Here is a 25,971-nt window from a genome sequence, read left to right as displayed (position 1 = left end):
GCAGACCTGCAGCAGGCAGACGTGTCGTTGCCCTGTGTTGGAGGGTAAACTCTTTTTGCAAGTGTTGCTGCAGAATGAAAGGAATTTTCCTTTGTGTCTTCAGGATAGATTTTCCTTTGGTCTTGTTTTTTTTATAGCTAGTTAATATAAAGTAATACATTATGATTCACATGATTCTTGACATAACAGCCATATTCCTGCATTCTCTGGGTATTTTACCTGAACTATGCCAAAGTGAGAATCCATTTAAATATAAATAAATGAGAGACCCTCATGCTAATTAGTCATATTAGAAACTGATAGCTCTTTCCGTTACCTTGTGTCTGGTGGGAGTCCCTGGGTAGGGTTTTTACGGTGGGATCAGGCTGCTTGCTTCTTTAGGACCACCGTGACTTTGTACCCTCAGTCCAGATGTAGGAGTGTCATCATCAGGGCTGAAAGCACAAGAAGCCTTCACGCAAAACTGACTTACAAGGTCTTGCTATTCTTGATGAGGATGCTACAAGCAAATACTGCCGTGCTTGCTGCTCTTTTGCAGAAACTCCCTACATGTTCTTCAGCTGGTGTGTTTGGGCACTGCAAGTCCACGCAGACACTTGTAGAGTTAGAAGTTGATATTCCCACAAAATCAACAATAACAAAGCGAAGGGCGGGGGGGGGTGGAATTAAGATCTGGCACCTCTGATTTGTGAGGCCTTGAAATCTCCCACACTCTGCTGTTCTCATTTTTCTCTTACGTTTATTCAGAGCTGGAAATCATTGCTAGTGTTTGATCCTCTCCTCGGGTGGAGGCCAGTTTGTGGCTGTGACCTGCCCTGCTGTTTGGTCTTCCACAGTTACCTGTACTTGCCCTAACTTCTGTCTCTGTTCCAAGTGAGATAATTTTAAGCTAGGTTTTCTTCAAAAATAATCTGGACAATTCACCAGCTCAGCTTGGATTTTTTTTTTTTTTTTGGCACAAGCTTTCGGATGTTTTCGTTTTCTGGGTGTTGCTTCTTTTCCCTTCCTGTCCCCCGTCCCGTCCTGCCCCAATAAAAAGAAAGAAAAGAAGAGAGGGGGAACCCCCCCTGAAGGTGGTTATAGCATATAGGGCGGCACGTCAGGAACAACACGCCGTACGATAGAGACTGTCTCATTAAATTAGTTGCGTAGGCTGTTACTGCAGCTTGGGAAGTTAGTATGGCCACTTGCAAAACTGCAGAAGAAACGGTGTCTAGGTCTTTCTAGTAAGAGATGCGCAAAACAAGAATTGAGCCATCTGTGCGGTTGTGCGTATATGCATACATCCGCAGCTGTAAGAGCCTGTAATCCCCTGTACGGTGGGGCAGGATTTGGGAGGCTGCACGCACGACTGTATACGCCGCAGGAAGGCGGGAGGTGAGGAGAAGGGAGTTCCTCGGCCGGGGTGACTTCGGCGTGCCCTCCGAACCGCGCGCCTTGTCGCGGGGAGCGGAGCGCGGCGTTCAGGCAGAGCACGCTCCCCGCCGCAGGGGAGGACGGAGGCAACGTCCGTGCGGCCATCTCTTGCAACCTTTGACTCTTTCAAGGATAAAGCACTGCAAGGTGGTTTCGCAGTTAAGAGTAAAGCATGCAGGCGCGAGTACACAAAGGACATTGTCAAAATTCAGTTATAGGTAAGTAACCGCATTTGAGGTTTTGAATATTGACGCTTTGCTATCCAAAATGTAAATAAAATGTATTAAATTGCAGACTTTATTTACCAATAAAGCATCTGAAGAGTTTTTCTGTACACAATTTCCTTCATTATATTGCTACATCAGTATCTACTTTGGTTAATTTTCATGTAATTCAAAAACTGCTTAGCATATCAAGTACATAAATAAATCACTTGGTAAGTTGCAGTCTTTCTGAGGAGAAACAAAATCATGAAAAGGCAGAAGCATAAACATCTTCTGGTTTTAATAAAATCAACATCTCATTTCACTGGAGATAGTGAATAAGTGAAAAAGAATCTGTTGAAATCACTCATTTTATTATTTTCAGCTGAAAAATTCAAAAAGGAATAACTAAACATTTGTTATCTTTAGTACTTCTCATAAGTCATAAGAGAAGGTTTTAGGTTAAAATTTGTGATGGCTCTTTCAAAACAAAATTCTTTTTCAGTATCAGGAAAAAATGCTAGGATAGTTTGCTTGTAATTTTGTTTTATTTGATTAAATTACCTACGATTTATTTGGTTTTTGTCTGGTTTGATTTCCTGTTGTCTTTTTTCTCCCCCTTCAGTTGTGAGCCCTATGTTCAAATTAACTCTTTTTGCAGTGATTGCTTCTTTTTGTAAGTAGTTACATATTTGGGCTACTCTCTATATAAGGTTTTTAAATCTTATCTCTTTCTCAAGGTCAGATCAGGGTTCAAAGTTAAACTGGCAGCTGCATGTCAGACTTGTACGTTATATACAGCAGTGGAAGGCTGTGATGTTAAGTAGGTCTTTTCTAGCCATTGAATGTTGCATAGTTCTATGAAAATGTTTTATTATGCTAAAATGAAGTTTTTTCTACCAGGAAATGAGAATTCCTTTTGTGCAGCATTGTGGACGCCACCATGGCAATACCGAGGCCTTAGAAGTTTACAGGAGACATGGTGACTCATTTCCTCCTGTCTTCACTACCACTTGCCACTTGAGGGTCTGGTAGTACACCAAACTGCTTCAAAGGAGGAATGAAATTATGAATGAGGGGATAACTTCTCCTATCTTCTTGAACATACTTGTTCTCCCCGTGTTTTGTGATATATGGTGACATAGCCCTAAATTGCAAAGCGATATTTTTGATTCTTTCCTGCCACCTCAAAGACACAGATGCCCCAATCCAGCTCAACTAATGTTTCCAGAGTCTGTTTCGGAGCACTTACATTTTTGCTTTCAGTTTAAATCCTCTTACCTTCTTAGAGTTTTTACCCCCAAATTCAGAATTTGTTTAGCTATGTACTTCCTAACATCTAATCATAGCAGAGTTAAAAGAACACTAGAAAACTGTACAAGAAAAGCCAGGATTGTGAATGTAAGTCTATAATGAAGTTTTGCATTATGGATTTACAGCAACAATTCTTTCAAAGGTAGGGAGGAAAGCTCGTTGTCTGGCACAGTGGACCATTCTTGCATTTCAAAGACCAAATGTACATTAACACATGACATGACACTACTAATCTGTATTCTAACATCTCGGTGGGCTTAAAACCAAGAGACAATTTAATTATAAAAGTGTTCTTAAAAAAAAAAAACCAAAACAAATGAAACACTCAAGTGATCATCTTATCTGTGACAACTTTTTTTAAAGGCTTCTATAAATTTTATTGACACAATTCTTATTCTAAGGAAATGGCATTACAAGTAAAAATTATTCTGACCATGAAGATTGTAGAGACTTTTTAGTTTTGATCAAGGGATTTGCTTGAGTGACTCTTATCTTTGTGCCACAATAGTGATTTTAATATGTAGGAAATTAGAAATACATAAGTTATCAGATCCGTAGTCTATGTATTCTGATATTTTGTTGCTGGAGAAAATTTACCATAGCAGAAGGTTGCACTTCAGTGTCTTCTGATGCAAGTTTCTTCCAGCTCTAGACAGCTGATGGCTGTTTTTATTGTACATTGATACAAACTTTACTGTTTAATCTAGAGCTGTTGTGGGTGTTTTTTCTGTTGATCCATTCTTAAATACTCTTAATTTTTACCTCAACAGTGAGCCATGATTCAAAGGCTAATTGTATTCTCGCTCTAAAAAAAAACCCCAAACCAACCTTTTATGTTTACATCAGTCTCTAATCTCAAAGGGGGTGGGGGATTCCTTGGTCTTCGATAGTGAGGAAGGGCATTAGAAACACCTGGCTGCTTCTCTTCCATTATTTTATATATAATTTCAGTAATGCTATTGATCATTCATTCTTTCCTGAAGCTTTATAGTTCTAACCAGGGTTTCTTCTTGTACGTAAGTCTCTTCAAGTCTTTAATTTATATTGTCCTTCTCTGCGTCTTTTCTATTTGCTGTATCCTTTTTCAGATGGGGGTGACCAAAACTGAACACAGAATTCAAAAGTGAACACACACTATTCAAGGTGAGGGAATATCACTAGTTAATATATAAGGCATAATAATTTTCGATATGTCTTTGTCCTTTAAAAATAAATACTGATATCCTGATTATTTTTGCTCCCAAATGTACGATATTTTTCTTGAGTAATCTGTAAAGTTGTCTGGATTTTTTTTTTTTTTTGAAAGTTGGTTAATTTATAACCTATTAATTCTTATGGGTAATTAATTAATGAATAAATAATGTACCTTAATTTTCACTATGGTTTACTGTACACCATGTATGCTCTACTGCTTGTCATTGTGTTGATCTAATTGCATGTTTGAAACTCCTTCTGAAGTCCATCACAAATGCACTAGAAAACCAACTGTTCCTTATATCCATCATCATCCACAGATTTTGTCATTACGTGGTTCATTCCCATTGCATCCTTCAGATTATTGAAGTGTACTTGCCTGTGGTTTTTTTTGTGAATATTGCCACCTTGATTTGGATCCCTCTAGCCTAGAGTCTTTCCTATGTTCTTGCAGGTGTCTTAGAAAGGTTTGCACTCCTCCACATTCATGATGAAGACTGATAGTTGAAGACAATGCATTGTACATTGTTAGAATGCCCATTACCATCTCTCATTAACTTCTTCACTCCACTGATCTTTCTCTTAGACCTCCTTTCTTTAGAAGAACAGCTACACATCTCACAACCCATATCTAGTTATTTCTTTCATAAAGTATATGCTTGTGTTATGCTAGTAATGGTAGTGGGGGGGGAAAAAGTGTTACTCTCAGGTTTGTAATCCGTTTTGGCTATAACTCTTGGAAATCGGATTTGTTTACATGAGATCTTTTGATCCATAGGTTGGCTTTGAACAAGTCATTAATAAAAAAAGATAAACATCCTACCTTTTGATGACTTCTTTGCATAAGTATTCATTATAATGATGACAGTGTGCTGTATCCTAAGCAGATGAAGTATTAGGCATTGTTGCAACGAACAGTGGTAATTAGGGATAGTAATGTTTGGCTTGTATGAGAAGAGTATAAATTTTGTGTTGCATGCTCATATTAGAAACACTGTCTGCATTTACCTTCAACTATATGAATATACAGAAGTTAAAAATTACAGAGAGACAGTATTAAAATTCTTATTCAGAGTGTTTTAAATTGCAAAGTCAAAATGGCTTGATAAGGCTTACATGCCTGTTTGGAAGGAATTTTACTGCAAAACCTGTCATGAAGAGGTAACACTGCCAAGGATATACCAGCATTCCCGATGTCCAGCATCTTTGGAGTAGGCAATAGCACCTGGGCAGAGGACGTAGTTCCATGTTCCTCATATGGCACCATTACCTTCAGCTTCTGGCACGGAAGGTGGTATAGGTGATGGCTAAGGGTTTTGGTCTTGGAGAGAAATCACATGGATGTGTTGAAAGGAGTGGGAGACATGAGGGGAGGAAGGCTATTTATATACTCTTCTCTCATCTGGAGAGTGGCAACCTGGTGGTCAATAAATAAAACAGTGGCATGTGGTAGACAGTAGATACATTGACCCTTTCATACTGCCAGGAGAGAAATAGAAATAAAGATTGCTCAGTCTTTAATCTGGTTTCCTTGATATGTGAGGGAGTACGTATAATTGGTATAGGACCTTCAGTGGGAACATAGCTGAGAAATTATTTGTGCATTCAACAGAATTTTTCACAAAGTTAGCAGTTCCAGGAAGCTGCTGTTTTTATTGTTTTAGGCTGTTCTTCAGTTGCTATTATGTACATTAACTGTTGGCTTTTAGCTTTTTTCATTCAACTTCTGTTCTAAATTGGATTTCTGACTGAAGACTTATAGGTAGTGATCATTTGAAATGGCTTGACTTTTTACAGTTTTTGTCATGACTTATTTTTTTAATAGGGCTAATTCTTGCTCTTTATTTTTTTGTTCCCCCAGTGTAAAGGTTGGAAGAATTTTTCTGTTACTATGCTAAAGTTTTGATTTTTTTGTGTAGTTTTTGCTTGTTTGTTTTTTAACCCTCCCTTGAGGAATTATTTTACTTTTCTTCAAATGTGCTTTTTCTGTTGCTTCATTCTAAGCTGGCTAACATGCTGAAGCTAAACTATTTTATGAAATGTTATGGACTTTAAGCAAGTTAACAGACAAATTGTGTGGTTTCTTTCCTCATAAGCTTACAAAACCCTATAGAATAACATGTATATTCATGGTCTGTGATGTAATAGAGAAGTGTGACTATTCAAACAAGCAGCTGAAGCAAATGCTCATTTGCATCTTTCATCTTTTTAGATATTTCCAATTGAAAAGTCTGCTTCAAGGGAGTTGAATTGAGCTGTGCTGTGTCAAGTGAGAAGTGAGGATTTCAGATGCGTTAATCTAGGAATTCTTGCTTAATGAAGTGAATCTTTCCAGTGTAGTAATATTGCATTTCAAATTCTAAATGAAGTTTTCTGTTAATGTTTTTGATTAATGTTTAATTAACATTGATAAGAAATTAATGTTTAATTAACATTGATAAGAAGGATATAGATGCTCTCTCTGTAAAACCTTGCTTTTAATTTCATTTAAGTACATTTAAGTAAGACTTGGTATCCTGAAGAAGTTTAGAAAATTCTGGTGTTCTCCTTGTTGATGTCTTAGTATGGGAAAACAGATGCTATTTACTAAGTTGGGGACTACAGTAGCTTCTGGTGTGCTGAGCATCTTGCCAGCTGCAGTAGGTACCAAGCAGTGTGTGTGTTATTGTTCTGAGAGGGAGAAGTACTAAGTTACAGTCTTTTTTGAGTAATCTGATGTTAAAGTGACTGTGTTGGGATATCTGGAGTTCCTACCACTTAATGCCTATGGCTGTAGTTATGACAGGGAATACCTTCCTTTTAAGCTTTATGTAAAAATATTTCTTACATGAAAAAAAAGCAGTGGATCATCTTAAAAAAAAAAAATTGAAGAATGACTCCCCCCTTTAACCCTTTCCTCTCCAATTGTCCAAATAGATTTTAACGGGAAGTTTAAAAGAAGGAGGGGGGGGGGGGGGGGAAAGGTGCTTTTGAGCACACCATTAACAAACTGTTTTCCTCTATCAAAAATATTTGAGCTGGTTAAAACCAATCTAAATATAATCAAACCCAATGCAAGTTCTCTTGTAACTTTGTCTGCTGTGGGAGAGTTGCTCCATTTTAAGGACCAGTATGAAGCCATGGTAGGAGATGTTGAACCTGAAAAACAGTGAATTTGAAATGTCTGTGGAGAAGCAGCTCTTCATCTTCCTTACTTCAAGCTAGCCTGAAAATGATTTTGGTTCACTGGATTGTAGTGAGGTGCGGGTAGCCCTGTTTGGGAGCACATTTATTTCCTCTTCCTTTCTGGATGGTAGGTCAGGTGTTAGGAAGTGAGGAACACCAGTCTTGCCTCTCCTTAAGTACGTCCCTTTTCCTTAGTCTTGTTAGCACTTTTATTGGTATCGTAGAACTACTTGGTAGCCATGAAAAACTAACATATTACTATATTGCGAAATACAGTAAACATTCTTTTTTTTTTTTTTTTTTTGTCATCATATCTACCCATATCCTTTTATTTGCAATCCTATCCCTCAAAAGAAATGAGCGACAGACTGACGGACTGTGGCTATTTTTATATGGTGCACATATTAACCGTTGAGTAAATGTAAGAGGTTTTAAAGAGCTTATTTTAGCAGAAGCATTTGTTAAAGCCCCTATATCCATAGGCTCTGTGTATATTCATTAACTATTCAGGGCTGTAACATAATACAACAAAAGGAAGTATATTTTAACAGAGATCTGTAACAACCGTATGCAGGCTGGCACCCAGCCAGTGGCTGAAGGCAGACGCTTCTTATGGCTATTTCTAGTCTTGTGGCATCTAGATATATTAAATTTATTTCTCAGATAACGAAACTAGCTAATACTTACTGCAGTGTCATGATCCGGCATTACAAAAATATGTTATGTTTGATCCCTAGAAGTTTATTGTAATCTAATCTTTGAAGGCAGTGGAAAACTGAGCCTCTCCAGTTTCACTGCCAGTGTGACAAGATTTATCCTTCATATAATCGCATCTGAAACAGTTTGTGACAAGGACTGAAAGAACTGAAGCGCTGGCATGAACGGAAAGTGCATAAATATTTAACAGAATATCCTGTCCTGTAGACTTTCTTATCTGTGGAAGGTCTCGGATTTTCCCCGTAGCAGAAGCCTGGGTGGTTTCACTGGTCAGGGATAGGGCAGAGCGTCGGGAGTCCTTCCCGGGTGGTGAACGTGCATCCTTGGAGCTTCGAGTATGTCTGCGTACAGCTTCTGCCAACTACTTGTGAAAAGGGATGGAGATGCTTCAACTCTTAGTCTACTGTATACTACAAAATAGCTTCTCTGTCCCAGTGTAGCATGAAAATAGGAATTTGTTCCCAGTCCAGTATATTTTGGCGAGTTAAAGAATATTTTGATAAAGGTAAATGTCAGAGGAGAAGATAAATGAGATATGTAGGAATTTTCTATGGTCAGAGATTCTGTTTTGTATGTGGAATGTCAATGTGATAAACCAGCATGTGCTGAAGTGTAAGATTTTTAAGCTTTTACACGGTGAGAAATCCCATTTTTCCCCACCAGCGTGTTACCTGGTCAGCTGAATGCTACTGTTCTGCCCAGCTACGATGGGAATTACCCTGTTAGTTTTAACCACCTTCCTACTGTTCTGTCAAATGTTAGGCTAACAATAGATTGTTTTAAAAGTAAATCACTTTATACTGTGATGCTTTAAATAATACTTTATGTCTCCGGCCATCTTTCTATATTAGCATGCAGATACATTTCAATTCTTTTCCCTTTTGTTAATAGCTTGAATGAACTGGGAGGGAAGGTTTAAAAAGAACAAATGCAATTAAAATGGCTATCTGTGAAATACTTGAGTTCTGTTCCACGTGAACAGAAATGTTAAAAGCCCCTTTAGCAGCTGTGTCAATACCAGTTTTTCTGGTTCTTGAGTACAGAAATAAATTCAGATACTGTTGGTTAAATAATTCACATTTGGTTTAGGTGAAAAATAAGACCTGGTCTCTAGCAAGTGCACTGTTTTCATTTAAGTAATTTAAAAATTGATCACATTGAACTGATTAGAGTGCATTAAGGGATTTGCAGTTATGTAATTAAATTGATATTTTAAATAGCTTTAAGTGTACTATCCAGTTGGGAAGCATGCAAGTGGATTTTCAGATAAAACTTTTTGTTTGTTTGTTTTTGAGATAAATGACCGTATTGTGTTTAGAATGTAGTTACAGGCATATGACATTCAGTGGACAAGTCATTTGGGACATACTGGAGGAAAGGCAAAAGTGTTGAATCAGTGACATTCTGCTTTTCAGGCATATAAATTATTTTCATGTACTTAGCAAACTGATACTTGTAGGAAAAAACATCTCGGAGCTGCAAAATTTTACCATGGATTATGTAGATAAAGAAAAACACAATTTCTGATGCTATGATTTTATTGAAATAATTAGCCTGTGTTTTCAAATAACAGATTTTGGGTTTTCTTGTCATGTTGGATTGTTGAATTACCTTTTTTCCCCAAGGAAAAAATTCAGTAACCATGTTTAATTTGCAGAGCACCAGAGATCATACTGGGATTGCCGTTTTGTGAAGCCATAGACATGTGGTCGTTAGGGTGTGTGATTGCAGAGCTGTTTCTTGGATGGCCACTGTACCCAGGAGCACTGGAATATGACCAGGTAGTAGAATAAATTTCACAAGCGTATGCACGCTTTCTGCAACTTAAGAATTTCAGATCATTAAATCCAGGATTTCAAATGTTAATAATATCCCCTATTAAGTAGTATTGCTTCAAGTCTGTTCAATGCTTTTAATTTAGTCTTGATTGTCCTAGAAACATAAATCCTGTTTCTAGACTGAACTGTATATTGTGCTGCTTTTCTGAATTAAATTTCAATTTGTCCTTTTTTTTTTTTTTCTTCTTTTTTTCCTATCTTACAAAATAAATGTTAGTATTGAAGCTGCTTTTTCTGATGGAAACCAAAGTTTGTGGCCACCATCATTGCATTGTAATCTTTCACTTGCCACGAACAGGGTTGACTCTGGAATGTCTGTTCAGATGTCAGGATTAGTTGTCTTCTGAATACTTTCTGATGCTTTCTGGAAGTCCAACATAGCTCAAAGATTTGAGAGCCTATACTTCACGAGGAACGAGAATCAACTGTCGCAATAATACTGTATATATGCAATGGTAAAGCTTGAAGCTGTTGAAGCTGTGCCTTGCTTTGTTGGAGTTTTCACCTGTTGACACCATTGACATTAGTGAGCTGACTTAAAAAACCCAAGTTGTTTCTAATGAAAGATGTAGAACATTTTCTATTTAAAACACTTTAGAGAGAGAAGTCTTTAATTTTCTAGCGTAATGTGGGAATTTGGAAGGAAGGTAGTCAGCATTCTGACTATCCCCGCCTGGTTTTGAACTTTGAAAGTGAAGAAATGTCCTGAAAATCCCAGATGTAACAGCACTGGCTTCTTACCAACTTCTGGATCTTTGATTCAACATTCAGTTTAGGGGCAGTTCCTCCAGCATGTGTTTTAGGTTATTCAAATCCTGATCTTCATGTAGTGGGCTTTTGGCTCCCTGTGCTTACAGATCAGACCTACTTTTCTAAAAATTCATTTGTTAAAACCACTGTCAGGGGATATATTGATTTTGTGTTGATTTTGGTAACATTTCATATTTCAGTTTACTTCATTTACACAAAATTCAGTGTGTCATGGGTAGGAAGTGAACTATGAGTGGAACACGGGTTGATGCTTTGATGCATTTAGAAGACCTTTGTGCAGGGTGTTGCTGCTAAAATGGAGAATAAAAGAGGAAACAACTAACAACCATATAATTCACTGTGCTCTTTAAGGACAAAGTGAAGGCATTTGTATTTTGGAAAGAATCTGTAATACTGTCTCAAAAATTTCCAAGAACTTTGCAAATTTATTTACCTTATTTTGAAAGAAACTGCTGGAGAAGATCTGGACTTTCAAAAAAAGAAAAAAAGGGGCCAAAATATGTAATTTCTGGGATTATTTCCACTTTTGAACCCCATATTGCTGTAAATAGCTCTTAAAAGGGATGCTGCTGTGGGTGAGGAAGGACCTGTAAACCCAGTTCATGATCTTCTGAGCATGATCACACATGTAGGCAAATGCTGCTTCTGGATGTGGAACGTGGCTTCGGACCACATCTTCAGTCACTTATGATGCAGGTAGGGGTTTGAATGGTGGAAAATGCTGCCTGTGTCCTGATTCTTTCCTCAAATTAACTTGTGATTCGTCATAATGGCAGCAGCCCAGACTGTTAATTAACGTGTGTCAATGGGCTTACGTAGCTGTGAGCCTCTCACTTTTGTACAGAGAGCAGTAACAGCATAAAGCTCAATCTCATGATTGTGAGGATGTTTTTTCAGAATAATACAGAGTCTTATTTGAAATAAAAAGACCTTCTTTCCCCTGCTGCACTGCAGCCATCTTGTCGTGTATGAAACCCAGGCAGATGAAGGCAGTTTAGTACGGTGCACAGGGTGCCTACCTTCATAGAGCTCATTGCCTCATCTTTTCTCAGTTTTAGAGAGCCAGATCCTTATGACAGTGTAATCCTGTCATTTGTTTCTTGCCGTTGCAGGCCAACATGGCTCAACCTCTAGATACTGCTGGACAGCTGTCACCAATGACGGCCACCTTCCAAGATGCTTCCTTCATGCAAAGGCCTACATGGATTAAGGGTTAATCTTGATGCCCATAAGATTTTCTGCTTGCTTTACAAGTGAATACTGAGTTTAAAAGACATTTAGTTAAAGACAGAAGTATCATTCGAGTTTGCTGGAAGCATCAGTTAATAACTCATCTAGCAACTTGTCTGATCCTCACGTCAGGGAAGTCGTGGTGGGAAAGGAGCTGTAAACTCCTCTGCACCAGCAGGAATTACCTTACTTTAGTCAGACTTGTCATTGACCTCAAGCAGGTCTGCAAAACTTGCTTCAGAGAAATCTGATTCAGGGTTTTCTTCAGCGTACATGAGTACAGCAGTTGTAGGAGGTGGCTTCCAGGGAAATTCCCTTCCTCCTGCTACGTGGTGTGTGTCACCAAGTAAATGAACAGGCGAGGGCTTTGTGCTGCATTTCCCCCTGTCCTCTTGGTATGTGGCAACCAACATGCTATCCCTTGAAAAGCAGCTCTTAGTTATTATATTCATTTGTGATTATAACTAGTAACAGCTGTACTTCTCAGTGGAAAACAGCAGTGTCTTCTGAGCTTTAACACTCATTAAAAACAGGCACAGGTGCTTAACTGCTAAATTTTTCAGTTGCACTTCAATGCATTGTCTTTCCACCCCTAATTTCTAAGACTTTATAATGTGCTTAGAAAACAACTGAATTATCTAGAAACATTCCTGGTCAAAGTGCGATTCTCTTTACTCCCTGATGTAGGCAATTATGGAGGATACCAAACCAAAAGTTGACAGTATTGCGTTTAGTTCCTCCCCGCTTTGGTCTGTCACTTATTTTTCAGCAGAAGTCTCGTGTGTACCTCTCCTCTCTACTGCCCATCAGTTTTCCTCCTCTCAGGTGCGGCTACCTCTCAAGTCCTCTGTCTTCCACTGAATTCATCTTTTCGTATCTCAGTTTCTGGTTTGGTGTATTTCACTGCTCTCTGCTTTTGATTTTTCCCTTTCTTCCATTCTCTCTTATTCTCTGGCTGCTCCACCTTTTCCAGGGGCTGGCCCACACCAGCAGCCCCTCTGTGGAGTTGTGTGGTGTGGGACCCTGCCCAACGCCCTTCAGCCCTCGCTCCTCTCGGACCTTCAGCCCTGGCTGCTGGAATCTATATTCCCTCCATCCCGACCTGCAACAAGCTCAGTTTTCAATTATTGCCAATTATTATTTCAACTCATCTTTCTTGAAGATGTGGTTTTAGTTTTTAAAGAAGTATTGCTTCTGGGCTAACTCCCCCCTTGTACAGTGAGTTAACATTGCGTGCACAGTAGTTAAAACACACCATAACATGTTGTTTCAACAAATTTCTGTCGAAGCCTTGAATCTTAACTGTTTTATGTAATACTTTGATCATCAACTATAAGAAAGGTAATGCAAAATGCATAGTAAATCATCTTCTGAAATAAATGCATGTTGATCATTTCAGTGGAAAAGAGCATCTGACCATTTCAGGCATAAAGCTAGTCCATTCCCATTGCATTCAGTAGCAGATTTTCTCAGACGAGGGCAGTGCCTTTTGCTGGATGCCTAGAGGTTGTGCAGGCACTCCCTTTCCAAGTGGAACATTTTCTTGAAATGCAGGTGTGTCGGATGTGTAAAAGACTGATACACTGGAAACAGCAAATGGGAAGGATTTGTATCAAGTTGTATAATGAGAGTATGCAAAAAAGGTCATCCAACTTCTGTACGCAAGCAAAGCACTCCTACTAATGTTCCTGTTTAGAATGAAAATACTACATTTAGGATTTGAATAGGTTGAGGAGGTTATGACAGCCACTCTCCCCAGCTCCTCATTTCTGTGGCTGAACTTTAAAAGCTTCCTTATATAGGTCACTTCAGAGGTTTGTTTATGTATGGCTTTCTCTAAGAGACAGAGAGAGCAGTATCAAGCCCTCAGTGTTAGGTTTCTCCCCTATGTAAGATGTAGTTGTCAAAGTACAGTGCTCTGAGGATGGTGTCATTTCATTTAGAAAATGGCAAAATGAAAGCTTTTAATTGTGTGGATCAGATTTTGAAAATCAGAGGTAAACTATTTCCCATGGTTTTTTTTTCTTCCTCAGATTCGTTATATTTCACAGACTCAAGGTTTGCCAGGAGAGCAGTTGTTAAGCATGGGAACGAAAACTGCAAGATTTTTCTGTAGAGAAACGGATGCACCATATTCTAGTTGGAGATTAAAGGTAAACAGTATAATGTAACAGAAAACAGCACATTATTTTGTGAGCAGAGATACTAGAGAGGCCAAGATTTGCTACAATACTGTTAGGTCCCTTCTGCATCTTCTGTGTTTATCAGTCCCTGTCTGTATCCCTTACATTTTTCCCATTTCCCAAAACCAGTGCTCGAAGCTCATGCCCACGTTTCCTCCTGCTGGCTGGCCCAGAGGCAGGTCTGGTGCAGCTGCCAGGCTGTGCGGTGGCCAGTGCATGGCTGCCAGGTGGAGACTTCAAATTAAGCGTCGTATCTCCAGAGGTACTAAATGGGTGGGGTTTTTGTTTGTTTGGTTTGGTTTGGGTTTTTTTTTCTTGCTCTGTTACTACTTTTCATTTCACTTTAAAGAATTTGTCTCTGAGGCCCGAACTGCTCAGTCAAAATTTGTTCAAAACTGGCTTCAGGATCAGAAGTTCCTAGGACAAAAAGGAGATTAAGAAACAACATGACTGTGTACAGCTTATTTCCTTCAGATCTCCTGCTAAAACAGTCTTTGGCTGAAAGCTGCAATACAATGAAAGCAGATGAAATTAAAAAAATGTACTTTTATGGTCTGCACACCTTGCTTCTCTCTAAGCAACATTATTGCACAGTGGTCATAAACAGAGCTTTAACTTCCTATGCAAATATATATATTTGTTGTGGTTTAACCCCAGCCAGCAACCAAGCACCACGCAGCTGCTCTATCACTCCCCCTCCTCATCTGGACACGGGGGAGAAAATGTAACAAAAGGCTCGTGGTCGAGATAAGGACAGGGAGAGATCACTCACCAATTACCGTCACGGGCAAAACAGACTCGACTTGGAGAAATTGGATTAATTTATTACCAATCAAATCAGACTAGGATAATGAGAAAGAAAACCAAATCTTAAAACACCTTCCCCCACCCTTCCCTTCTTCTTGGGCTCAACTTTACTCCTGAATTCTCTACCTCCTCCCCCGCAGTGGCACAGGGGAACAGGGAACGGGGGTTGGGGTCAGTTCATCACACGTTGTTTCTGCCGCTCCTTCCTCCTCAGGGGCAGGACTCCTCACACTCTTCCCCTGCTCCAGCGTGGGGTCCCTCCCACGGGACACAGTCCTTCACAAACTTCTCCATCGTGAGTCCTTCCCATGGGCTGCAGTTCTTCACGAACTGCTCCAGCGTGGGTCCCTTCCACGGGCTGCAGTCCTTCAGGCACAGCCTGCTCCAGCGTGGGTCCCCCGCGGGGTCACAAGTCCTCCCAGAAAACCTGCTCCAGCCTGGGCTCCTCTCTCCATGGGGCCGCAGGTCCTGCCAGGAGCCTGCTCCAGCGTGGGCTTCCCATGGGGTCACAGCCTCCTTCGGGCATCCCCCTGCTCCGGCGTGGGGTCCTCCCCAGGCTGCAGGTGGAGATCTGCTCCCCCGTGGACCTCCCTGGGCTGCAGGAGGACAGCCTGCCTCACCGGGGTCTTCCCCAGGGGCTGCAGGGGAATCTCTGCTCCGGCGCCTGGAGCACCTCCTCCCCTCCTTCTGCCCTGACCTGGGGGTCTGCAGGGCTGTTTCTCTGATATTCTTGCTCCTCTCTCCAGCTGAAGTTGCTGTTGCGCAGCTTTCCCCCTCCCCTTCTTAAATCCGTTCTCCCAGAGGCACTACCACCGTCGCTGATGGGCTCAGCCTTGGCCAGCGGCGGGTCCGTCTTGGAGCCGGCTGGCGTTGGCTCTGTCGGCCATGGGGGAAGCTTCTAGCAGCTTCTCACAGAAGCCACCCCTGTAGGTCCCCTGCTACCAAAACCTTGCCACGCAGACCCCATACAGTATTTTTTTTTTTTAAATTGTATTGCTTCATGATGCAGCTTCACTGACTTTACGGAGGACTCGGGGAGTCAGGAAACAGTTACAGTTGACATAAAACTTCTGCAGTAACAAACAGCTGAGGAGCTCAAAGCACAGGTTGCGTAACTCTCCACAGTAACTTGGTAAATCCCTGGCGCGTTGGGCCGAGCGGCCGGGCTGGTAACGCTGCGGGGTTGGGTTATGTAAGGATTCTCCAATTACACCGTCCTGATTATTCCAGTATTCTGTTTTTTCAGGCAGTTGATCATTAGGTGACAGTTTACATCTGGCTTCTCCATATCGGAGAACTTAAACGAGTTCTTGGTGCGAACAGTCCTTCACATTTTCAGAAGCTGTTACCTTGCAGGGGTTAATTCTCTTGCATCAGACTAAATGCTGTTTTGAGGGAAGAAAGGAGTTTTGGTATGGACCATTGGTCATTACTCACAGTTTTTGTCAAAGTTAATTTTGGAAACTTTTCTGTAATCTGTATGTTAAATTTTTTTTTTCCCTCCAGTACTGCCTTCCCTCTTGCAACACCAGCCTACTGCTGCTGTCTGTGTTGAAGGAGGAAAATTGTAACAGAAAACTGTATTCCAGTTCATAAATTGCTGATGGGTGATGGCAATCATTCTTTCAGATTTGTTTGTTTCATACTTCAATATTTAGAATACTTACACCAACTGTTGTGGAGGAATGAAAGTATAAAAGTAACAAAAGAAAAGAGAAAGCAAAGAGAAATTGAACAGAGTCTGCCTGGGTTTTGTTTTATTTTTTTACAGTGATATGATGTTACTGCTGTTTGGAGTTAAAGGTCTGAGTTTGAGTAAATGGGTAAAATACAAGTAATAGAAAACCCGTGATATATAAAAATATAAGCACATGACAGAGTTTCATTAAACAACTTCTTGCTAGGCTTTCAGCACTTCTGTGTGATTTACAAACCATCTGCTGTAATCCAGTGCTGTGATCAGTCAGATGTGAAATCTAGTAGGTTTAGTATTTTGATTTAGAGAATGAAAATAGTCGGCAAAGCAGCATACAAATACACAATTGAAATATTAATTTTTGTTTTTAAAACAGGTTTTTTAGGTCAATAAATATGTAAAGTTTCTTTGTAGTTATGTGTGACCTTTACTGTCAACTTCTAAACTCAGCTTTCCTTTTCTTTTTTGAGACATTGGAAGAGCACGAGGCAGAGACAGGTATGAAGTCTAAAGAGGCCAGAAAGTATATTTTCAACAGTTTGGATGATATAGTGCATGTGAGTATTAAAGCATTCTTCCTTTGCAGAAGGAATGTGTGGAATGAATGGTGACTTTAAAACATTTTACTGGTTTTGAAATAAACAGCCTTTAGAATATTACTTATTGTATATCAGTCATACCCATTCTTCTCTGTCTATGTTACTCTGAGGAAAATGCCTAGCTATGTCAGCCCTTTGGAAAGATCTTCCTTTGTCATTGCTTGTGTTAAACAATGGTACTTGCCCTTGTGGTGGGGGAACCCTTTCATTTTAGGTATAATGTATACTTTCTCTTGATCTTATCTGCCATTCTGGCTAAAAAAAGAACACATGGATCCTCCTATCTTAACTATATAATTTCCAGTATAAGTCTGCTATCTTAGAATTCATTTTTTTTCCCTTTTTTAAAAAAAACTTAACTGTTTCCTCACTTTTCTTTAGCTTTATAACTCTCTAGTCAATAACAATAGGAAATTTTTCATTCTCCTCCATATCCTGAAAAGAGAGTGAAATCTTTTTGCAAGATTGGCATTAATACATGTTTGAAATTTGTTTTCTGAAGATTACCTTTGTAGTTTAGGTTAGACCATATAAAGATCTTCATCCCAAATCTTACTTATTAATTCCAAGTCCCAGACTTCAGGGGTTTTTAGCTGCAGAAGGGTGCAAGGGAACTAGTGTGTGTGCAGAAAAAAAGTCACCAATTCTGAGCCAACCATAGTGGGAAAAACTAGCAAATTCACTGTGCCCTACTGATAAAACAATTTAATATTAGTATTTTACAGCAGAAAGCAATAACAGAAAGAGTTAATCTAATATGCATGTCTTCTATCTGATGGTTTTGTTCAATGCCAGGTGAACATGGTGATGGATTTGGAAGGAAGTGACCTGTTGGCAGAGAAGGCAGATAGGAGGGAATTTGTCAGTCTGTTAAAGAAAATGTTGCTTATCAACGCTGATTTAAGAATCACTCCAGCTGAGACCCTGAACCATTCTTTTGTTACCATGAAGCACCTCCTTGATTTTCCTCATAGCAACCAGTATGTAACACACAAAAATTATTTTTTTAAATCTCCATTGTAGTGATTCATGTGTATAATAGTGTTGTTTCTTGTGCTACCAGAGAGAAAATCTTTTGTCATTTTTGTAACGTCTTGGAGAATTCTTTCAGGTGCTTGAAATGTTAGATACATCTACTTGGTCAAGGAAACTGTTTGAATAACAATGTTTTTTTCTGAAAAGTAACATTTAGAGCAATAGATTTCTAACTTTTATCATTTTTATGTCTGGTTGTTAAAATTCCAACACTGCAGAAACTTGGGCTTGATTTCTGGAAGTATGAGGAGTCATTGAGAGCTAGGGTGGGCATTTCCTCTTGAGAGGAGTGTCTCAGATACCTCCTTTTATGAATTGGTTAATGTGGTGGAATATATTGAAAATTTTCTTGCAGTTCTGGAATTGTGTATTTCACTGTGGATTTCCTAATGTGCAAGCATTTTAATGAAATAAAGAGCTTTCCATCCGTTTAGTTTACTATCCTTCCTGTTTGTATGCAGTTATAGAAAATGGTGTTAGATGCAAGGAGCAGGAAATAGCAGTATTTTTCTTGATTTTAAAATATGCATTATAAAGGCTTGACATGAACACAGTAATAGCAGCATTTCTGTTTTTCTACTTATGTGTATGATGCCATTCTGTGAAACTGGGAAATGTGGGCTTTGAACTATTTTTTTTTCCCTTGTTCTGGGGAATTGTTTATACATTTAACAACATGAAATTCTAATTAAAGCAACTTATTTTCTGGTTTTGATAGAGTGAAGTCCTGTTTTCATATCATGGATATTTGCAAATGCAGATCAAATTTGTATGACTTAAGTAATCGCAATAAAACATCACTTATGAGACCTGTTGCCTCAGGCAGTGCAGCTAATCTGACTGCGAGCTTTACCAAAATTGGTCCAGTAAGAAGTCAGGTAAAAACATCTTTTTTTTTTTTTTTTTTTTTTAATTATAAATTCAGTTAATGCAGTTTCTCTAATTAATTTCATAATTGAAAAAAGTACATCTGTTAAGTGACAAAATCTTCTGTCTTTTACTCTCATTTTTTCCTAGTGTTTTCTTAAACACTTAAACATTTAGAATTCAGTGTGTTTCAAAATTAAGTTACAAACTGGGATTGCTGTAGCAAAGCAGTGCTGTATTAGAGTGCCCTCCAGTGGCCAAACGGGATCACTGCCTGTGAAATGTATTTGAAAGTTTAATTTTTATAAGTTATTTTAGTTGGTGGGGGCAATTGTGTGAGAGATTTAGATTCACAGTTATAATGTTACCTCTATTGAATCTGTTCCCATAGGCATTAACTGCATCTGCCCATTCAGTTTTGCACCAAGGGTTACCACTGCAGGCAGGAACTGCTCAGTTTGGTTGCAGTGATGTTTTCCAGCAGGCATTGATTATATGTCCACCAACTATTCAAGGTATGTTTAACTGTAATTGTTACAGCTCCTAAAATATGAGCATTACTGTCTGTCTGTTAGCAGTATGTGAGTTTTCCATGCTATCCACTTAAGCTATATATTTAAAAGAACTTAATTATGTCATAAAAAAATTAGCATGTGAGTCAGATCCAGATACAGTGCACCTTTCTGAAAGAAATAGCAAATCAGCATCTGCAGAAAATGTTTTAAGCAATCCAGAGCCCCCATCTTCATATACAACACACATACATACGTATACGTATATATAAGTTGGATAAAATAGAGGGACACAATGTGAAAGCTGAAGCAAGAAAGGAGGGTATTCTGAAATAAAATCTGAGAGGAAACAAGAAAGATGAAGGGAGTATCAGTGTTGTGGTGTATTCTTTGGTGGTGCAGTGTTTTGTTTCTTTTTTGGTGGTGTTGTGTGTTGGGGTTTTTTTGTTTGTTGGTTTGGTTGTGGTTTTGGAGTTGTGGGGTTTTTGGGAGGTTTTTTTGGTTTGTTTTTTTTTTTTTTGCTTCCCTGCCCCACCCCCGACTACATCCCTAGGGTATTCTAGGGATAAAGATAAGAAAATATAACAGTTCTTGTGAGAAATCTGTCTGGATAATAAAGTTGCTTTTTTTTAATTGGACTTCCAAATGAATGTTTAAGAAAACATCTGGAAACTTGGGGCTTCTTTTAAGGGTGTAGCTGCCCTATGTAAACAGTGTCACGTTTACTGTCCTACTGTTCTGGTGAACCAGGACAGCTAGATAGAGCTGCCGCAGCTTTCTGATGGCTGAAAACCACATAACTAAATCTTTGAGAATTTTTATTGCATCGTGCTGTGAGGAGGAAAGGGTAGCTTGGCTGAACTCTCCTGTATTACAAAGGATAAGATTGATTTAAGCATACAATTTTGTATTTATTGAAAGAAATAATTGGCTGAGGGTTCAGTTCTCAGAAACATTTGGAAGACTGTGAGGTGGAAATGCTAGCAGAGAAGTATTTCTGCAGTGTGGAAAACGACCAAATAAGCATAAGCATCTCTAGAAGGACACATGATAATGCAGTTGACTTCTGTTTCCCTAAACAAATGCATTTGCATCACGCAAATGTAGGTCTTATTTTTTTGGAGGAGTCTTTAAATCCTCATTTAGATCTCAGAACATATTGAGCAAAACTTGTTTTTTCTCTTTATAATGGGCTGATCAAAGCGGAGCTGATGAAAAACAGCCTTTCTTATCCTAGTAATAGTCATTTATGGAGAAGGAAAGGTAGTTTATATTGTTTGCTTATTAAGTTAGCTTGATTATAGTCTTCATCTCCAAAGATGCAATTTATCTGTCTTGGTGATGTTCAGCTTCATGTTGAGATCAGATCTTGAAATGATGGAGTTTATAGGAAGTAGGATTTTTAAGGATGACTTTCAAACTCCTCCTTAGTTCTCCCTCTGCATTTTGATGTTCTAGAAATCACACTAGATTCACTCTGGGAAAAAAAAACCCAAACACTTTTAACCTAAACTTAGAGCCCAGGAAGTCTTTATCTCTTTGGATAAAGACAGATACAGCAGACTTTATCAGTCATGTTATTTGTGGCTGCTGCATCTATCTTGGGTTCCAGAAACTCAGGAGAGCTCCGAGTATTCACCGTGCAGAGTGTCACAGGCTGTATGAGCTAAATGCATAACTTCATACAGATTTCCTTCTGTGCACTTAGTATGGGTAAGTAATTTCTTATTGAAATTGTATATATGCTTTATACAATGACATATTCCATAATTTAAAAACCCTCCTGGTTTCATTATACCCAGATGAATAAAGTGATTATAGAAAAGGAAACAGTACAGGCAAATACTTTATCTGTGACCTGTATACTGTATTCTTAGTATGATGATAAATTTCCAAGTTTAAATTCTGCTACAGCTTGAATAAAGGAAATATATTGTTTTAATCATATAGGTGACAAGTCGAGTTGCTGGCACGGAGGGAAGGGGATATTAATGGTATCTGGCACTGCTTCAAGGTTTCCGGGCTTGGCTGCACTGTCAAATATCTGAAGTGCTAAAGCTCACTACTTCTGTCAGAGTTAAGACATTGCTGTCCTGGATGGCTGTGTGGAAAAAATTAGTCAACAGCATTTCAAAATTAAAAGCTTTGGACTGCATGGTTATAACTTAGTATTGTGTTGTGACGTGAGAGAATTACATTAGATGAAGATTTTCTTTCATACTTTATTGTAAAGATTTAAAAAAAAACCAAACAACTTTTAATTTTTAGTTTAGTAGTTCTTTAGTAGATACCTCCAAATGCCCATTGCTTAGTCTTTGACTAAAGCACAAAACACAAAGTGCTGTTAGAAGGTGAAATTAGTATATTTGCCTAGCCAGGATTTTCTTCTAGCATAGCTGTTCTGTTGCAATATCTGTTGAAAAAACTTCTCTTTCATTTTAGTTTAACATTATTATGTCAAAAATTATTAGTAGTAGTAAACATTGCAGCATTGCTCTACATCTGTTACTTTCTTGTGACAATAAAGAAATCTATACAGAGCATGAGATGCATCTTTTTCCTACTATGGTCTTGTGGTAATATTTCAACAGTGCTACAGTTTGTATTATTTTGACAAAGAGAGAAATAGGATTATGGATTCTACTGCAAATTTTTGATGGCGTACACAGAAAATTTTACATTGTTTCCCACAAAACTGATGGTAACAGATAGGGGCATTATACATATGGCTATAAAAGCTTAGAGGAATGAGTTTCAGCTGGCTGGAAATACAGAGCATGAGATGTGCAGGAGTCAGTTGTGAGAAGCTTTGAAATTCAGTTCTGCTTGCTTTTGTCTGCTTCCTTTCAAATACTTGTGATGTAATTTGTGATAAAGAGTAAATGCTTAGCTTTGCAGAACTTTCTGCCAAAGTCATTCCACTTTCTAGTAGTCTGTTTCCAAATAGTAGCTATTGGCAGTTCTTTCTGGAAATTACAACATCAAATATTTGTGCAGATAAGTAACAGCACAAAAATCTTTTAGGTGCTGATTTGGCTTGAAAGTCTAAATTATGGAATTGGATCATAAACACATGAAGAAAAAATAGTAAAATGTTATCAGAAAATATATGCAAGGCTGGTGTTTTGCTTAAAGCTTGGGTATGTGTTTTTCTCCCTGATAGGAATTCCTACAAACCATAGTAAACCCACCAGTTTCTCCCTGAGGGTGGATAATGCTGTGCCGTTGGTGACCCAAGCCCACACAATTCAGCCGCTACAGATTCGAGCAGGAATCCTTTCTCAGGTTAGCTTACTTTAAAGTAAAAATCTTCTTTGTTTTATTATTAATTACTAAGTATTTTTGCCCCGTAGAGTTCTGTTGCAGTCCCTCTTCTGTTTTGTGCTGAACTACAAGCAGCTAATGTAAATTCAGTCGTTCCCTGTGTCATGAAATCTTCTCTGCTTCACAACAGACATGGTCGAATCAGACCCAGCAGATACTGGTTCCTGCATGGCAGCAAGTAGCACCAGTGGCAGCTCCTGCTACATCTCTGGCCTCTGATCCTGTGGCTGGCCCACAGAGGCTTGGAGACTGGGGGTAAGTCCACACATTTTTGTGCAATAACCTAATGGCTTTGATTTAACAAGATCTATGGATGCTGATGCAAATGACTTGCAATTTAAAACTTCCTTTACTTTTCCTCAGGAAGGTGATTACCCAGGGCACCCATTACAATTCAATGATACCACAGCCTCTTTTAACACATCAGATAACCTTGTCTGCCCCTCAGCCAATTAGTGTGGGCATCGCGCACGTTGTCTGGCCTCAGCCTGCAGCTACCAAGAGGAACAAACTGTGTCAGAACAGGTTGGTAGACTATTTCTAACTGTTCAGCAGGCAGGGGAATAGCCTGTAAAAGTGGCATGTTTGTTAGTGACAATTGTACTTAAACAGTCTTACTTTTAGGAAAATTTGTCCTTTCTGCCCTAATTCTTCATTGTTATTTTGGTAATACAGACTAGATGGAAAAATACTTGCGATAGTAAGAGGTTTTAGTTCCTGTCGATTAGTATGTGCCTATCATGATAGCAAAGTTGTCTTTACAGCCTTTGGGAAGGTATAAGAATATATTGAGGTAGCTCTAATGAGATATTCCTAAGCTTATGTGCATGAGGATATATCAGGTTTAGACAACTAAAAATAAAGATACTATACAACAGGGTTGCAGGATGTCTTACAGTCGTCTTAAGAATAGTCTTTCTTTCGCTGGTAGCCAAAAATACTTTAGCTACTTGCTGAAGAAAATATGCCCCGTTGCCATACAAAGTATTTGCAAAGGTGTGCGATGCTCAATAAAGGGGAAAGCATGGATTACAAAGGGCAATGTCAGCAGTCTTTTATTAAGCAAGAATTTCATCCTGAGGCTCCCAGCTTTTGTTTTCAGGGAGAATCTTTGCAGGAAATCTGGCCAGGTTTTGTTTGCTTGTTTTTCGCCCAAATGGGATTTTCATTTTTTTTTTTTCTTTATAAGAAAATGGGATTTTCAGTGTATTGTATTCAGTGTTGTTGCAAATTTCAGTCTTAGATATTACTTAGTTTGGATTTTTTTTTATGAATGTCTGAAGTCATCTATGCCCAGTATTTATGACTGTGTTTACTGTTTTATGTTTTTCTTAGTTTAGAAAATTGGTGTTTTAGCCTACACTGCTTGCTTTGTTTTTGTTGAAAATAGTACAGTGTTCAGGTCTGTGGGTAGAGATTCACTAAATGTCAAATGGTGTGTTTTCTTCACAGGAGCAATGTGTTACAAAATACCAATATCCAAAATTCAGCCTTTATATCTCCAAAGATACTTAACCTGAAGGCTGTAAAGAGAATAAGTTGTATAGAAGCACAGGACAATCATAACTCAGAAGGACAGGAAAGTAACTGTTGTGAAGCATCGGTCAGGCTGGACCCTGATTCATCTCTTTCAACCAAACAGCGCCAGGCTATCTTCATTGCCGGTTCCCCCAGCCCAGCAGTCAGCGTCATCACCATCAGCAGTGACACAGATGAAGATGACCTAGGACGAACGCACTCACTGAGAGAGTAAGAATCGATGTTTACTTTTATTAAGGTGTTACTTAAATATAGCTGTCTTAGCATAGCTACTGTATTTAATGAATCTGGGTTAAAAAAAGACAAACAGTGCACTTCTAATCAAATTTCACTGAGAAGTTAACTCTGTAGCAGTATATTATTTGAAAGTGAAGAATACTTTCAAAAGTGTACCTCATTAATCTGTGTATGTTAGACATTTTCAAACCAGAATACTTTCAGGTCCAGCATACTTTTATTTCTTAATACTGTCATACCCTATTTCTCTGTTGAGGATTAGTCTTCTGGCTTTGTATAATCAATGCTATCATTCTAGCAGTAGCATCCAGTAGATAATATTACATACATATGGGTAAAAAAATAATTCTCTAACAGTATGAAAAGGTGTGCTTTTGGGTATAAAAGCAGATGCTGAGTATGGTCCCCCAAAGGAGTTTTCTTTCACAAAGCTAATGAAGAAGCATGTATCATTTTAAATGAGAGCTTAAAAGTTTAATGTTTGTTCGACTTCATTTTTTACTTGTAATGATTCTGAACTGGAGGAACTTGTATTTTAAATCTAAACTTTGTCAAATGTTTCAAAGCTCTGAACTGTCATAGTAAAATCTTTTATCTACTTGTCTTAGTATTGATTCAGTAAAAAATTTATTCATTTAGTAGGTTTCAAAAAATGCTTGTTTAGTCTAGAATTTCCAAAGGAACACTGAAAAGGTTTAAAATCTGTTATGGATGTAAAAGAAACTAGGAATTGGATATTAATTTACATTTAAGGGACCTTTTGTAATATATGACCCCTTCTTATTCCATAATTACACCTAAGTCAGTGGCATATGGAAAGAGTGAATGAGAGATGGTAGGTTTGCTCACTTTCTTTTTGTGTGGTAGGTGTAAAGGTAGCCTTGACTGTGAAGCCTGCCAGAACACCCTGAACATTGACCGCGTGTGTTCTCTCAGCAGTCCTGATAGCACTCTGAGTACTAGCTCCTCGGGACAGTCTAGTCCATCTCCTTGCAAGAGATCCAACAGGTAAGAAGTTGTGCTCTTTTCAATAAAAAGAAAGATCCTAGTATACAGCAGACTCAGTTTATACTAAAAAATGCAAAGATTTATGTTGCCATCTGGTGAGGCTAAATGATGTACTTAAAAATTAATTTATTGGCCTACAGTTGCACAGCATAGACTATTCTTTTATCATTCCTAACAGATCTGTCTTGCTACATTGGAAGTTTTCAGAATACTGAATGAATGATATTTACACAGACAATATAAACATGTTGCATGCAACTTCCCGTAGAACAAAAATCTCCTAAGGTTGCAAAATTAAGTAAGCCAAAGTACAGTG

General features: G+C 38.6%; 1 protein-coding gene across 5 annotated transcripts in view; it reads left to right on the top strand.

The window, feature by feature from the left end:
* The window catches only part of HIPK3 (homeodomain interacting protein kinase 3), a 114,949-nt gene that overhangs the window by 79,085 nt on the left and 9,893 nt on the right, over window positions 1–25,971 (top strand). For all 5 annotated transcript variants that reach the window (XM_041129072.1, XM_041129073.1, XM_041129074.1 and 2 more), the window contains 11 exons: window positions 9,667–9,790; window positions 13,882–14,001; window positions 17,005–17,091; window positions 17,929–18,113; window positions 18,887–19,046; window positions 19,427–19,550; window positions 22,711–22,832; window positions 23,002–23,126; window positions 23,235–23,396; window positions 24,324–24,620; window positions 25,515–25,655. In XM_041129072.1, the coding sequence (XP_040985006.1) occupies window positions 9,667–9,790; window positions 13,882–14,001; window positions 17,005–17,091; window positions 17,929–18,113; window positions 18,887–19,046; window positions 19,427–19,550; window positions 22,711–22,832; window positions 23,002–23,126; window positions 23,235–23,396; window positions 24,324–24,620; window positions 25,515–25,655 (1,647 nt within the window). The remainder of the gene's footprint in view (window positions 1–9,666; window positions 9,791–13,881; window positions 14,002–17,004; window positions 17,092–17,928; window positions 18,114–18,886; window positions 19,047–19,426; window positions 19,551–22,710; window positions 22,833–23,001; window positions 23,127–23,234; window positions 23,397–24,323; window positions 24,621–25,514; window positions 25,656–25,971) is intronic.

The sequence above is a fragment of the Aquila chrysaetos genome, chromosome 16, assembly GCF_900496995.4.
Source record: "Aquila chrysaetos chrysaetos chromosome 16, bAquChr1.4, whole genome shotgun sequence".
Classification (NCBI taxonomy): domain Eukaryota; kingdom Metazoa; phylum Chordata; class Aves; order Accipitriformes; family Accipitridae; genus Aquila; species Aquila chrysaetos.
Note: the sequence above shows the minus strand (reverse complement) of the source record. Positions and strands in the feature narration are given on the sequence as shown.